The sequence below is a fragment of the Macaca nemestrina genome, chromosome 17 (genome assembly GCF_043159975.1).
Source record: "Macaca nemestrina isolate mMacNem1 chromosome 17, mMacNem.hap1, whole genome shotgun sequence".
NCBI lineage: Eukaryota > Metazoa > Chordata > Mammalia > Primates > Cercopithecidae > Macaca > Macaca nemestrina.
Window position 1 is genome coordinate 73,136,901 of NC_092141.1, and position 15,870 is coordinate 73,152,770.

At 56.4% G+C, this 15,870-nt stretch overlaps 1 protein-coding gene across 5 annotated transcripts in view; it reads right to left on the minus strand.

Moving 5' to 3' along the window:
* LOC105468992 (sodium voltage-gated channel alpha subunit 4) overlaps positions 1-15,870 on the minus strand; it is a 59,004-nt gene that overhangs the window by 4,395 nt on the left and 38,739 nt on the right. For all 5 annotated transcript variants that reach the window (XR_011615938.1, XM_011719498.3, XM_071083440.1 and 2 more), the window contains 11 exons: positions 14,384-14,740; positions 8,619-9,095; positions 6,571-6,706; positions 5,798-5,952; positions 5,077-5,250; positions 4,240-4,362; positions 2,573-2,851; positions 2,219-2,272; positions 1,887-2,024; positions 954-1,058; positions 5-275 (listed from right to left, as the gene is read on the minus strand). Coding sequence is in view for 4 of the 5 variants with exons in the window: in XM_011719498.3 (XP_011717800.2) it covers positions 5-275; positions 954-1,058; positions 1,887-2,024; positions 2,219-2,272; positions 2,573-2,851; positions 4,240-4,362; positions 5,077-5,250; positions 5,798-5,952; positions 6,571-6,706; positions 8,619-9,095; positions 14,384-14,740 (2,269 nt within the window). In the remaining variant the exon portion in view is untranslated. The remainder of the gene's footprint in view (positions 1-4; positions 276-953; positions 1,059-1,886; positions 2,025-2,218; positions 2,273-2,572; positions 2,852-4,239; positions 4,363-5,076; positions 5,251-5,797; positions 5,953-6,570; positions 6,707-8,618; positions 9,096-14,383; positions 14,741-15,870) is intronic.

Here is a 15,870-nt window from a genome sequence, read left to right on the forward strand (position 1 = left end):
TCACCCACAATGGACAGGATGACGACCACGAAGTCGAAGATGTTCCAGCCGACGGTGAAGTAGTACTGGCGCAGGGCGAGCATCTTGAGCACGCACTCCCCTGTGAAGATGATGATGAAGATCATGTTGATGTTGTACAGGATGTCCACCTTGAGCTGGCTCTGGTCGTCTGTCTCCACCATCATGGTGACCATGTTGAGGCAGATGAGGATCATGATGGTGATGTCGAAGGCCTGCTTCGTCACGAGGTCATACACCATGCCCTGGATCTTGTTCTGCAGCATGGGTGGGAGTGGACGTGGGGGAGTCGGGGTGGCCAGGCCCAGACAGGACATGGACAGGCAGGAGACACAGGATGGCACCACAGCATGACAGAGATGACAGAGACAGAGACAGAGACAGAGACAGAGAGAGAGAGAGAGAGAGAGGAGGTATTGGGAGTTGTGGTAGAGTCAGCCAGGGGAGGAAGGGTGACCTATCCGATCATGATAGGTCTGGGACCAGGTCATTTTACGGGGTTAATGGTCCCTCCTCCTCCCCTGGGGACCCCCTTGAAGGTCCTCCAGATGCTCCTCCCCTTTCTCCCAAAGTCATTGCTCCTGGGGAGGGTGTCTGGACATCCTCCTCCTTCCCCTTGTGGGAGCCCTTGCCCCAGGGGCCACTGGGGTCCCAGGTGGGAGGTAGATGGGCACTGAGGAGCTTCACAGGGTCAGGTGAGGGTAAAGCAGCCACTGGAGTTTCATGGACAGCCTCTGTGCATGTGGTGTGTCTGTGGCACTGCAAAGAGGCATCTCTCCCTGCAGGGAGACCACGTGCCCTGCCCCCGGGGTGGGCCTAACCTCACCCAGGGACACAGCCTGGTGGGTGGAGGGCAGGAAATCTTTTATCCCCATCAGTCCCCTAGGCAGGAGCCTGGCACCACACACAGGACAGGGGGCCCAGAGGGGAGGTACCTGGGGCCGGGGAATTGGTTTCTGAGGCTTCTTGGAGCCAAGCTTCTTCATGGCGTTATAGTATTTCTTCTGTTCCTCCGTCATAAAGATGTCTTTCCCTCCAAAGTATAGTGGGATATGGCTTGTCAGATTGGGGTGGGGTCCCCCTTCCTGCCTCCAGGACCCCCCACCTCAGGCACCACCTATAAGGCAGCCCCCGCCCCTGTAGATCGGCCTGGAGGAAGGCAGAGGGTCAGAGATGGAGGGACAAGGGGAGAATGGGGGACCGAGGAGAAGGGAGGGAAGGGGAGTGGGGATCAATGCTGTCTTGCAGTCTGTTTCTGGCTACTTTTCATCAGTATCTTGCTGAGCCCTACAGTAACCTACGGGGCAGGTTGTAGCAGCCTCTTTTTTTCTTTCTTTTTTTTTTTGAGATGGAGTCTAGCTCTATCGTCCAGACTGGAGTGCCAGTGGTGCAATCTCGGCTCACTGCAACTCCACCTCCTGGGTTTAAGCGATTCTCCTGCCTCAACCTCCTGAGTAGATGGGATTACAGGTGCCTGCCACCATGCCCAGCTAATTTCTTCTTCTTCTTTTTTTTTTTTTTTTGTATTTTTAGTAGAGACGCGGTTTCACCACGTTAGCCAGGCTGGTCTTGAACTCCTAACCTTGTGATCTGCCCACCTCGGCCTCCCAAAGGGCTGGGATTACAAGCGTGAGCCACTGCACCTGGCCCAGCAGTCTCATTTTACAGATAAGGAAGCCAAGGTTCACGGAGGCCAAGACACTTGTTCAAGACGGCCTGGTGGGACTGGGACTCAAGCTACCTTCCTGAACCAGCAACCTGGTAGGTGCTCAGGCAGCATTTGTGGGTTTGCACAGTAGAAAGTGGACAAGGGAGGGAGGAGGAAGGTCCTGCATGGGGAGGGCCCGGGGGGCTGGGCTGATACTCATCTTCTTCTTCTGCTGGTTGAAGTTGTCAATGATGACACCAATGAAGAGGTTGAGGGTGAAGAAGGAGCCGAAGATGATGAAGATGACAAAGTAGAGGTACATGTAGAGGTTCACCTCGTACTGCGGCTGCTCTTCCTTCTGTGGAAGCCACAGGGTGGGACGGCGTGGGTGTGCACGCTGGCTTCTCCCTGCCCCCCACAGCCCTGAGGGCAGGACCCATCCACCCCCAGACTGCCGGGTCTCGGGGACAGAATGTGCTGCCGTGTCTCCCTCCTGTCTGAGTCCTCTTCCCTGGCTCACTCACCAGCCACATCTCAGCGACCCCGACTCACCTCCCGGGAGTCCACGGCTGCATACATGATGTCCATCCAACCCTTGAAGGTGGCCTGAGAGAGTGTGGTTGGGGAGTGAGCCGGGGGGCTGCTCCCTGCTTTCATCATCCATGAGTTTCCCTCCCCCGCCCAACCTGGTCCTCCCCTGCCAGAGGCCACCTGCCAGAGCCCCACTGGGCAAGCATCAAATAAAGACCAGAGGGGTCTAGACACTGCCTGGGGGCCCCCCAGCATTGGAAGCAGGGTGGGCGGTCCCCTAACAAGGAATGACATTGGAGTTGGGTACAATGAGAGGGACCAGGGTGGGGGGTACCTCCATCCAGGTTCCCGGCAGGGGTGGTGGGTCACACTCACCACCTGCAGGAGGGAGAGGTAGCCCAGGCCCACGTTGTCGTAGTTGACCTTGACGTTGAGCCAGCGGACCTGGCCCGTGTGCATGAGGCTCTCGCACTCAGACTTGTTGTTGACCTCGGAGATGTCGAACCTCTCAGAGGTGGTGGTGTTGATGCAGTAGTAGAACTTGCCAGCAAACAGGTTGACACCCATGATGCTGAAGATCAGCCAGAAGATGAGGCAGACGAGCAGCACATTCATGATGGAGGGGATGGCGCCCAGGAGGGCGTTCACCACCACCTGGGGGCCAGGGGGGCCATTGCCAGTGCCTCTCCCAGCCTCTGAGAGAGGGCTCCCAATCTCCATGCCACCCAGGGGACCAGGCAGAGCTGGGCATTGTCAATTAGGGAGGGCTTCCTAGAGGAGGGCTGACCTGCTGGGCTGTGTGTGTGTGCAGGTTGGGGGTGGTGAGGGGGAGGGGGAGGGAGCTGCAGGCCTGGTGGTCAAGAGGGTTCTCTGCTTGGCTGGAGCCATCAGCCCGGAGTAGGGGTGCTGGTTTCTCTGGAAGCAGTCTGGTCACGGGTCACCAGGCAGGAGACAAACACTCTTTGCTCAGCCCCCATAGGAAACTCAGCTCACGTGACCCAGCCCCTGCTCATGGGTTTTCAGCTCCAGAGCCCCAGACACAGGCACAGAAAAGAGGGCACCAGGGCCTTTGAAGCAGCAGGAACTCTGGGACAGAAGCCCCGTCCCCACCAGCCTAGTCACGCAGCCCACCCAACCACTGCAGACTGGGCTGGATCTGAGACCCCTCTCTTTTTACGGAGGAGCTATTTCATGACCTCCAGAGTGGGTGGCACAAGCCCGGTGTGCCCAGGGGAGCTCTATTCCTGGTTGGGGCACCGACAAGCTGCATGGCCACAGGCAGCTTGTTTCCCCTCAACGGGAGGGCTCTCTGGCTCTGGAGGTCAGAGGGCCCAGCATTCGGCTGGCCTCTTGCAGGGACAGGAAGGGGACGCTTGGGTGGGCTCGCCATGGCTTCCGGATTTGCAGAAATTTGTCCCGCTGGAGCAGGTCTTGCTCCCGGCAGACCTCTCTTCCTGGGGAAGTCCCATTTTTCTTGCCCCAGCCCTGTGTTTACCTGTCACTTCCGCTCTCCAGGGCCTGAGTGGATCTTCCCCAAACTGACCCCAAGCTCAAGGGCATGGCCCCAACCGTGACGCCAAGCTCATCAGTGGGGGGTGAGGGGGAGGCTCAGAGCCAGGGTTCAGGCACCTTGTTTCAAAGCCCTGGATGGCTCAGTCTGAGGCTGGGGAGGGCCACCCATAAACCCATTCATAAACCACCCATAAACACCACATAAACCTGCCTTCCTTCCTCCTCTTCCCTGGCCGTGGGGCCCTCCTGGGTGCTTCTGCAGTCTCTGCTCCCCCCAGCTAGTGGCAGAGGTAAGCTAAGGGCGGGTTGGATCAGGGGCTGAGGGCGGGAATGGGGCAGGCAGAAGATGGGCTGCGGGGAGGACAGCTAGGCGAAGTGGGGGCCAGACCTGGCCTCAGGCAGGACCGTTGATCCAAGCTCTCTGCCTCCCTCTGGCGGTGGTTGGAGTATAGACATGCACTCTCCACCCTGCACTGAAGGTGGCCGGTCCCCCATCCCCAGCCCACCCCAGAGGCCCCTTCAGCACCCACCCTCATGCCCTCGAATCGGGACAGTGCCCTCAGGGGACGCAGGGCCCGCAGTGTCCGCAGGGATTTGATGGGTCCCAGCTCCGAGTAGCCCAGCCAGTTGGCCACCAAGCTGATGATGGAGACCTGCAGGGGAGGGGTGGGGGGTCACTGTGTGCAAGGCCCCAGCCTCCCCTCAAGCCCAGGCCACAGGGGTCTTCCTGGACTCAGCTCCTGGCTGTCTCCCTCAGATCCCCTCCCTAGTGGGTGGTTCTGTCTGGTGGGAAGAGCAGCTCTGGTACCTGTCCCAGTACCTGTAGGAGCCTGGCGACACCTCAGTGATGTCATCAACTAACTGGGGATGACTGAATAGGAGGGATGGTACCTGACTCCTTCGAGAGGCCTGTGAGCGCATCTAAGAGGCTAAGAAAATCCTCCATTCCTGGTCGGGTGTGGCAGCTCACGCCTGTAATCCCAGCACTTTGGGAGGCCAAGGTGGGAGGACTGCTTGAGCCCAGGAGTTCAAGACTGGCCTGGGCAACATAGCAAGACCTCATCTTAAAAATAAATACATAAAATGTATGAAGTAAGAAACTCCTCCACTCCTATTGGCAGGGATAGTAAGTAGCCCTCATGCCTGCTGTCCTCCCACAAGGCCTCCTTCCCCTAGGAGAAGGGAAGGCCTCCCAGTCCCTAACCCCTCCCTGGGCAGCTGTGTCTGAGAAGGGCAGTGCTGATGGAGGGTCTGACTCTGGGGGTGGCCTCGGGCAGGTCCTGCCCTTCAGGGCCTGGGCTTCCTGAGGTCCCCGCCACATTGACAGCCTCTGGATGTAGCTATGGGGCCGGCGTGGGGGGACTCACATCCACGATGAGGAAGTCGAGCCAGCACCAGGCGTTGGTGAAGTACACCTTAAAGCCGTAGGCCACCCATTTGAGCAGCATCTCCATGATGAAGATGTAGGTGAAGACCTTGTCAGCATATTCGAGGATGGTGCGGATGACTCGCCGCTGCTCGATGTAGATGTCCTCGAAGGCCTGGGGGCACCAGCACCACGAGGGTGGCTGGGGTCCAGCAGGCTGGGGCGGCAGCCAGGTCCCCTGCCCTGCTCGATGCTGCTGGTTCCCAGGGGTCTGCCGTGGGGGCCCAGCCCAGGGGACAGACTGTCCGCATCTCCTGGACTCCCACCACCCATCGTGGGGATAAGCGCATTTCCTAGTGGGGAAAATCCCTCAGCCCTCCTTCCCCAAGCCCAACAACAGCAAATTGCAATCATCTGCTGGGCAGGTCCACAGTGACACATCTTCGGTCCTGCGCCCCTCGTTCCCAGGGTTCTCCCGCCTCCTCGTCAGCAGAGATTGCACAAAAGTCAGCGCCCAAGTAACAACGGAGGACCTCTGCCGTGTTAAGAAAGTCAGCACATCCTGTAACCTATCCTGGAAGCACAGCGAGTTCCTTTAGGATTCTCAGGGTTTGGGACTGACCAGGGTATGGTCCTTTCTGTGTGTGGAGATGGGGAGCTCCTGGAGGACCTGCTGTGGGCCTGGCCCCTGCCCCTGCCCCGTGCTCCCAGGTGGTGCCTACCAGAGCCCCGCTGCTGAGCAGGATCATGAAGACAATGAAGGTCTCGAACCAATTGTGCTCGACGATCTTGAAGCAGGCCCTGCGCAGAGTCCACCACTTCTTCCCGCGGCCCTGAGAGATGTCCACGTAGAGGCAGGGCCAGCGCTGCACACAGGCTGATGGGGGACGGGGACAGGCACCACATCATGGGCCTGAGGTTGCCTTGGGGTGCACAGTCAGCACCTTCCCACGGCGTCCCAGGATGCCTCTCTCCAGCTCCCAGACGCGGGGCCCCCACCTCCTCCCTCACCCAGCTCCATCTGGCTGACATGGGGGGCTCAGGGCCTCCCTCCACAGCCGGATCCGGCATGTGACAACGGCTTGCAGAGGAAAGGCCTCCTGGCCCCCAGCCCTGGTGCTGGTGCTCTCAGCTGCCCCACTCCCCACCTCGCCCAGGCAGTCTCCACCCTGCACAGCCCAGCAAGCTCTATGGACAATGACATTTCTCCAGTGCCATGTCCTGAAGGCCTTGCTCCCTGAAGATGGAGGGGAGGATCTCAGGAGCTGACACCCGCACTCTTGCACGTTCGCTCCAAGCTAGGTCTGCACCAAGGGCTCTGCATGGATCTTGCGCCACAGCTCTGGGCATGTACTGCCACCACCCCTAGACGCGTGAGGCACGGGGATGACCAGGCAGCCCCAGGTTCGTGTGCTTTTGGCCCTGGTGTAGCCTGCCCCTTGCAAGGGCTGCAGGCCTGGGGGAGACACCCAGACGAGGTGGGGGGTGCCCTCACCCTCGGTGAAGCACTCCTCAGGCTGCTCCCCCTCGGGGTTCTCCTCTGCCTGCTCCTCAGGGTCCTCCTCGGGGGGCTTGTAGTCAGCTGTGCTGCAGACGGAGGAGTTCCCATCATAGAGGGGCTGCGGCGGCTTCTGCAGAGGTCACAGGGTCACGTGACATCTGGGTCCCTGAGAGACCCCCTCATTCTCCCACCAGATGGGGCAGGATGGAAGACAAGAAGGGAAGGGAAGAAGAGAGGGAGGAGCAAACTTATTCATTCATTCATTCATCCAGCCCTGGATGGTCGAGGAACCATGGGGACATAGGTGGCCCTGGTCATGCCCGCATGGCACTTACATAAGGAGTGGGGCGGGGCTGATGCCTGGAAAGGAATGGTGAGGGCATGAGGACGCATGTGAAGGACTCAGATGAGGGAGGAGGCGGGGACCCTGGCCCGAGTGGGGGGTCTGGGAGGCGTGGGGGGCCTGAAGGTAGCTCTGAGGGGGCAGGGGTATGAAAAGGGGTCAGGATGGAGCCAGGCTGTCACAGCCCTCAGAGCATGGGCGTGTGGTGCCCCTAGCGTCTGAGCTTTCCCACCCCCAGGGTCTGTTTGGCTGAGGAATCCAGAAAGGGTGGAAAATGTTCCCCAGCCAAAGCCTCCATCCCATGCCAAGGGAACCTGATCAGTGTTGGGAGCGGGAGTGGGGGAGGCGGGTGCTTCAGCCGGGCCAGGCCTCCTCCCACCTCCTCCTGCTGGGCCAGGCCAGCTTCCCTGCCCCAGCCTCCACCCTGCAGGGGACCCCTTCAAGGCTGAGGGTGGGGCTTCTGAAGAGAAGGAAGAAGAGGGCAACTTGGGGGGCAGCTCTGTATCCAGAGTGGTGACCAGAAAACCGCCATGGTGGTGGGGGGGGGTCCTTGTTTTCAGTTGACAAAAAGGGAGACTGAGGCACAGAGTGTTAGGTCAGCCAGGGCATCCACTGAGTTGCTTGCCCCGAATGTGCACCCAACTCCCTAAATCCCCCTTGGAGCTGTGCTCGCCCTCCTTGAACAAGTCCCCAGGCCCTGGCCCTGGGGAGCCTGGGACTTTGGTGCTCTCCAGCTCCCCTGCCACCTGAGTGCCTCATACCGAGGTCTGTGCCACAGTTGCCTGGGTATTTATAGCTCATAGGCACTCGGCCCCTGGTAAGCCAGCGTGCCACATATTTGGGGGGAATAAGGAGTCAAAAACTTTCAGGGCAAAGTTCATTAGGCTCAGGCTGATGGTGTAGGGGTGGGCAGGGGTGCCCGTCCTAGTGCCTATACGAGTCCTTTCCCTGCCAGAGCTGGACAGTGGGGGAGGGGGCTCAAGACCCAGGTAGGGTCCCATCCTCAGCCCCAGCTGCTGGGGGTGACCACCACTACGTTCCTTTCCCTTCCTCGCCCTCGCAGTGTGGGGGGTGGGGAGGGGCATCTGAGAACAGCAGCATGCCCCCGGCATGGTTGAGGGGTCAGGGTTCCTGCCCGAGGCTTCTGCCCTCCTTGTCCCCAACTCTCGTTGGCCCCGGCTCCTCTCCTGAGTCCCCTGCCTGGATCTGGCACTTTGGCCCACACTGGGAAGTTGGGAGCAGACCCAGGTGGGGTCTAAACAGAAATAGAGGGTAAGTGTGAGGACTGGGCAAGGGGCCTCAAGCCCAGAGGATAACATGTAAGAGAGGCCTCTCAGGTCCTGGTCCTGGTCCTGGAGCTGCAGTGCCCAGGTAAGAGCAGCATGTCCAAGGGCACCACCTGCTGGTGAGAGGGACCCAGGTGTTGTTCTGGTCCAGGCATGAACCGAGAGAATCAGGGTTTCCGGACAGACAGGGCTGATCATCAAACCACATCAATAACCATAGTGACAGCCGCCACTCACAGGGCACTGACTGCATGCTTTACATACAGCGTCTCACGTAATGCTCACAACAATGCCATAGGGCACCACCCCCATTTTACAGCTGGAGAAACGGAGGCTCAGAGAGGACTTAGGACTTGCTCCAGGTCACAGGAGAATTTGAAGCTGGGTCTGTCTGAGCCCCGGCCCTGGCTCACCTTGCTATCCTCAGGCTCCGAGAAAGTGTCTGTTTCCTCCTCGGTGGGCATCTCCAGGTCGGACTCCTCAGAGGCGATGGGCACCTGTATGGTCAGGTAGGGGTTGTTGATGAAGTTAAGGTGGTCCAGCTCGATGCTGGATGGTGGGTCATCAGCCAGGCTCATGTGGTTCAGGATGTGACTGTTCTTCTTCAGGTCCTCCTCGGGCGGCTCCTTCTTCTCATCCACGGGGGCAGTCTCCCCGGCCTCTCCAGCCTCCCCGGCCCCGACAGGCTCCCCGAGGCTGAGCATGATGTCCTTGGGGCTCAGGATCTTGCCATGCAGCAGCCCCAGGAGGAAGGCCTTGGCAAAGCTGATGCCCAACTTGATGCGCCCGATGGCAATCTGCAGGTTGTTCATCTCACCGTCCTCATCCGAGGCTGCCAGACTGTCGGCGCTGAAGGAGCTCAGCAGCAGAGCCAGGAACAGGTTCAGGACCTGGGGCATGGAGTCAAGGGGAGCCTCACATCAGTCCCCGGGACCCAGAGGGTGCCACCTTCAGCCAGCACAGGGGTTCTCGGTCTACAGATCCAAACGACCACATGTTGGGCATTTAAAATGCCACCTAAGAGGTGCTCACAACTGCCCGTGGAGGTGATGCTTATTATCATCCCTTCTGCAGTTGGGGAAACTGAGTCTTGGGCTTCTGAGAGGACTCTGCTGCCCAGGGCAGAGGCAGGGTTTAGGGAGGCCTGCAGGGGCACAGGGACTCTCTCCATGACTGTTCTTTTTTTTTTTTTTTTGAGATGTAGGAGTCTCCCTCTGTTGCCTCCAGACTCCAGGCTGGAGTGCTGTGGTGTTACCTCGGCTCACTGCAACCTCCGCCTCCCAAGTTCAAGTGCCACCATGCCTGGCTAATCTTTGTATTTTTTGTAGAGATGGGGTTTCAACATGTTACCCAGGCTGGTCTCAAATTCCTGACCTCAGGGGATCCGCCTGCCTCAGCCTCCCAATGTGCTGGGATTAGAGGCGTCACCACCATGCCTGGCCCATGACTGTCCTTTACCTCCACTTCTGGAGGATGCAGAACAAAGAACTGGGCTCAAGTCGCCGAGCTTCCAGGACTTACTGGGAACCTTTATCTTTTGTGCCTTCTTCTCCTCCTCTGTTAAGTGGGACTATAGACCCCGCACTCCTGGTGTGCAGAAACCTGGCCCCTGCTACTCTGGAAGGGACATGTGACCTACCATTTACCCTCTTTTCTCCTCTGGGGGTTTCCGACTCCATCTATTGTGGTTCTTGTCCCACATCCCTAAGGAAAGAGACTTAGGAGACTACTGCTCTTCCCCCCCAGCACCCCCACCCACTTTATTTTCCAGTGGATGGACATTTCCTGAGCCCCTGTCACTGCATGAATGGCCTCAGGGAGCTCACAGCCCAGCAGAGACAGAGAGCGGATCAGACACATGCAATACTGTGGGTTTGGGTGGCAGCAGAGACTGGAGTGCACAGCTTTTGGAACCATATTGCAGGGCTCTGAACCCCAGTTTATTAGGTGTGTGCTCTGAGGCAAATTGCTTCACTGTGCTGTGCCTCAGTTTCCTCATCTGTAAAAAGGAGATTATGCCAGTGTTCCTTCCATTGTTGTGAGGATTAAAAGATCAATACAAGCCCCGGCACGGCAGCTCATGCCTACAATCTCAGCACTTTGGGAGGCTGGGGCGGGCAGATCATGAGGTCAGGGGATCGAGACCATCCTGGCTAACATGGTGAAACCCCGTCTCTACTAAAAATATAAACAATTAGCTGGGTGTGGTGGCATGCGCCTGTAGTCCTAGCTACTTGGGAGGCTGAGTGAGGTAGGAGAATCGCTTGAACCCAGGAGGCGGAGGTTGCAGTGAGCCGAGATCACGCCATTGCACTCCAGCCTGGGCGACAGAGTGAGACTCCGTCTCAAAACAAAACAAAACAAAACAAAAAACAAACAAACAAAAAAAACAAGCAAGAAAACCCATCAATACAGGTAGAGCACACAGTAGGCACTCAACACATGTTGGCTGTTATTATGTTTGAAATAATAGAAAGCTATACAAGGTGCTCCAGCCTGGCCAACATGGTGAAACCATGTACTAAAAATACAAAAATTAGCTGGGTGTGGTGGCACACACCTATAATCCCAGCTACTTGGGAGGCTGAGACAGGAGAATCACTTGAACCTGGGAGGCAGAGGTTGCAGTAAGCCCAGATTGCACCACTACACTCCAGCCTGGGTGACAAAGCGAGACCCTGCCTCGGGGAAAAAAAAAAAAGAAAAGAAAAGAAAAACAAGCAAGCAAGCTATACAAGGTGTAGGGAAGAGTGTGGTGAACTCTGAGGCCAGCTCAGCATTTTATAGATGAGTAAACTGAGTCCCAGAGAGGTGGCATGGCTTGCCCTAGGACACAGAGCATAGCCAGGACTAGAACCAAGCTTCTAGTCATTGTATAACTTTAGAAGGCATTATTCACTTAGACTACAAGGTGAATGGCAGCCATGAAGGTCTTTAATGTGGTCACCCTTCCTTCTACCAGTCTGCCTGGCCCTGGGCAGTGGGAGGAAGGGGAATCCTGTCTGGGGTGAGGGTCCTGGCTCCTGTCAGCCAGAAGCATAGCCAGGTTCTTCCTTGGGAGGCCTGGGGGAGTGAGAGGGCGCGGGGAGTTGGGGAGCCTGCACTTGCGGATCCGCCACCCTTGGCCGACTCCTCGGCGGGTCTCACTCCAGGCTCTCACCAGCTTCCTCCAAGGTCTTCTCGTCATTGTCTTCACTACATTCCGTTGATTATAGTCTGTTAATCATATTAATATACTCTCTTTAAAAAATATCTGAAAACCCTCTTTGAGAGAACGTGCTGGGGGAATTTCCACGGCTCCGTTCCTCCCTGCCATGTCCCCTAGAGGCTTTTCTGCATTTGCCACCCCACCAAAATGCAGTCTTTCTTCTCCCTCTCTCGGGGGGAGGGATCCAGTTGCCAGAAACACATCTGAGATGGGAATTAGCTGCTCTCTGGATCAGCAGGGTTTGCACACGGCTCCTGCCCAAGACAGAAATAGCCGCCTCAGGCAGGGGGGAAGGGAGGAGGGGAGGGGGCCGACATCAATTTCCCTGGGGGTTCTGTGCTTTGAGTTACTGGTGACCTAGTCACTTCTTCTTCTTCACAGTTACCCACAGGAAGTGACCAAGTGCCATGGGCACAGGGGGTGCGGGTCCTCACACTCTCTGGCAGGGTGCCCTGGTGGCCTCTGGCAGACACCTGCTTCTCTGAAGCCTAGGGAGGTGGTGGGAGGGGACAGTGCCCAAGGAGCTGACAGTGCCACCTCCCTGGGCCGCTCCACTCCCTCTGAGCAAACTGAGAGGGCTACAAAGCTGGGTTGGGAAAGGCTGTCAGTGGTGTGTGTGTGTGTGTGTGTGTGTGTGTGTGCATGTCTGTGTGATGGGGGTGACAGGTACACAGAGGCAGGGTCTGCACTGGTTCCAGACTCTGCAGCCAGACTGCGGGCTCCTGTCCCACACACGGAACAGATTCACCTCCCTGAGCCTGTTTCCTCATCTATAAAACAGATGAACCAGCGCAGCCCTCACAGGTGGGTGTGAGGATGAGGTGAAATGAATACACGTGAAGCACCCAGAATGCTAGGTAAATGCTAAATAAATGTCAGCTGTCACCATGCTTCAGCTGGTGCTGACGTTATCATTATTACGATACTGTTATTGTTGACGTTATTGTTACTGGAGTTATACGGACCCAGTTCCAGTACCAGCTCTGTTTCTCACTAGTTGTGAGGTTCTGGGCAGTGCCTCCTCGAGGGCGTGGAAATAACATTTCCTGTCTCATGGGGTGGCTGAGAGAATTAGGCACAATGCCGGTAAATCCCTTTGGCAGGGACTGACACACAGTAGGCCCCCACTGCCAATACGGGAGCATCATCCTGGTGGCAGGAACATAAACCAGCACTGCCCTGCTCCATGCATGTAACACCTGCACCCCCAACCACGTGGCCAGGCACTTTGGTAAGCACTTGTAAGCGCATGCATCACGTAATCCTTGCAACCACCCAGTGAAAGAGTCATCCCCATTATCATCCCCATTTTCCAGATAGGAAAACTAAGGCCCAAAGGGTTAAATAACGGGCTCAACGTTTCCCAGTCAGTGAGTGGCAAAGTGGGGGCTTAAAACGTTTTTGAGTTTCCGCACATAGAAACAGCAACCCCCTGAAGACTCGGTCACCCCCAAGTCCTTAGACTTACATCCACAAACTCCTACTCAGGATCTGCTGTCCCCATCCCCAATCTTGCCCCGAAGTTGGGCCCAGGCACCTTCCCTCTCTCTCCCCACTCCCTAAGACCCTCCTTTCAGGGACAGGAGGCCTGGGTTCTCTTCTGTAGCTGCAGCATGGTCTTATTCTGCAGCCAAGGTGACACCCCCTTCCCCCTCTGAGTGCTGCCCCCAGCCGGAGATCAGCGATATCCGAGAAGTGCTGTCCCTGCAGCTCAGGGATTCCATAGGTCTTTGGGGAACATGGGGACAGGCGTCTTCCCAGTCCCTGTTGCCCAGGGAAGCACCAGCCACTGCAGGGGGCAGCTGGGCACAGTATTGTAGGGCTCTGGCAGGAGTGACCTCCACTGCCACCCCAAGAATGGGAGGAGTCAGGGTCACCTGCAGGGTCCCTAGCCACAGAAATGCTGGCCAGCTGGACCATGGCCCTACACCCTGGCTGTCACCTCCCGGCCCCTTCCTCTGCACCAGCCCCGCATGCCAAGTCCTGAGCCACAGCAAGCGGCAGAAGAGATGCAGTTTATGCCATCTGCATTTTCCCAATATCTTCACCTGTTTCTTTTATGTTTTCTAGAGATGGGGTCTTGCTCTGCCTCCCAGGCTGGAGTACAGTGGTGGGATCATAGCTCACTACAGTTTTGAAGTCCAGGGCTCAAACCATCTTCCTGCCTCAGCCTCCCAAGTAGCTGAGTTTGGTGTGTGCCACCATGCCTAGCTAATTTTTTTCATTTTTCCATTTTTTGCAGAGATGAGGTGTCTTGCTATGTTGCCCAGGCTGGTCTTGAACTCCTGGCCTCGGCCTTCTAAAGTGCTGGGGCTATGGGCATGAGCCACCACATCCAGCCTGATTCTCTTTTTTGGAGCCTGGACCGTAGGCCCTGGAGCAGAGGAGGTCAAGAGGGTGGGAGGAGGCCAGGAGGCCCAGGTTCCCCCACAACACTGTGCCTTTGTACACACTATGGCATCATCTTTTCAGTGACCCTATGAAGTCCCTGTTGTTTTTCTTCTATCTGACAGTTAGAGAACCCAGCCCGACTAGAAAGCAGCAATTAGCTCAAGGTCACACAGATGATGGCAAAGGAGCTGGGACTGGAATGTGGATCTGTCTGACTCATTATCATGTTGCTTTACTTAAAACACTAGGTTCCAACAGTGCTACTCACAGCATGGTCCCAGAACCAGCATCAGCATCCACTGATCAGCATCACCTCAGAGCTTGTCAGAAATACAGATCCCCAGGCCTAGGCCCAGAGCCGCTGAATCAGACACTCTGGGGGTGGGGCCAGGGATCTATGTTTTAAGTAACTCCTAGGTGATTCTTACACAGGTTAAAATTTGAGAACTACTGGGTTAAACCACATAAAATTGCCATTTTGGAGAGGATGTGTTGGGGAGATAGAAAACAGTGAAACATCAGGCACGTCTTGTATGCTTCCCGGGCGAGGGCAGGGGCCACCCAGCCAGCCTCACTCACCACGAGGTTGCCGATGACCATGACCATGAGGAAGACGGTGAGGCACATGGCTTGGCCAGCCACCTCCATGCAGTCCCACATGGTCTCGATCCACTCCCCGCACAGGATGCGGAAGACGATGAGGAAGGAGTGGAAGAAATCATACATGTGCCAGCGAGGCAGGCTGCAGTCCAAGGCGATCTTGCACACGCAATCCTTGTAGCTCTTGCCAAACAGCTGCATGCCCACCACGGCGAAGATGAACACGATGATGGCCAGCACCAGCGTCAGGTTGCCCAGCGCCCCCACAGAGTTGCCAATGATCTTGATGAGCATGTTTAGCGTCGGCCATGACTTGGCCAGCTTGAAGACCCGCAGCTGCCGGGCAGGGGAGGGCAAGGGTGAATGAAGCCCAGGGACCACCACCCAAGGCAGCCCCAGCCTTAGGAGAAAGAACAGTGTCGAGTAGCTTGAATCTCCAGCCCCCTGCACGACCTGAGTTCTCAGTTTACCCTTCTGTTAAATGGGAACACTCATTTTACCACCTCAGGCCCTTCATGCGTTAAAAAGAAAACAAGTTCGGGCAGGGCTCAGTGGCTCACGCCTGTAATCCCAGCACTTTGGGAAGCCGAGGCGGGCGGATCACTTGAGCTCAGGAGTTGGAAACCAGCTTGACCAACAGGGTGAAATCCTGTTTCTACTAAAAATACAAAAAATTAGCTGGGTGTGGTGGCGGGTGCCTGTAATCCCAGTTACTCAGGAGGCTGAGGCAGGAGAATCGCTTCAACCCGGGAGGCAGAGGTTGCAGTGAGCGAAGATTGTGCCACTGCACTCCAGCCTGGGCTACAGAGCGAGAATCCATTTCAAAAAAAAAAAAGAAAAGAAAAGAAAAGAAAAAAACAAGTCCTTATCTGTTAAAGATACAGACTATGGCCGGGAGCAGTGGCTCACACCTGTAATCCCAGCACTTTGGGAGGCCGAAGAAGGTGCATCACTTGAGCCTAGGAGTTGGAGACCAGCCTGGGCAACATGGCGAAACTCTGTCCTACAAAAAATACAAAAAATTAGCTAGGCGTGGTGGTCTGAGCCACCATGTGGTGGTCCCAGCTATGCAGGAGGCTGAGGTGGGAGAATCACCTGAGCCTGGGGAGGTCAAGGCTGCAGTGAGCAGTGATTGTGCCACTGCACTCCAGCCTGGGTGACAGAGAGGCCCTGTCTAAAAAAAAACACAGACCAAAGTATTTACAAGTGAAATTATATGTTGGGATTTGCTTTCACAATAAAAATTGGGGAACAGATGCAACAGGAATTATAGAATGCTGACAGTTGTTGAAGCTGGGTACATAGGTACATGGAGGTTCATTATACTTTCTCTACACTTTTGTGCATGCATGAAAAGGTCACTTGATAAAGGTTTTTTTTTGTTTTTTTTTTGTTTTTTTTTTTTTTTTTTTTTTTTTTGAGACAGAGTCTCAATCTGTCACCTAGGCTGGAGTGCTGTGGCATGA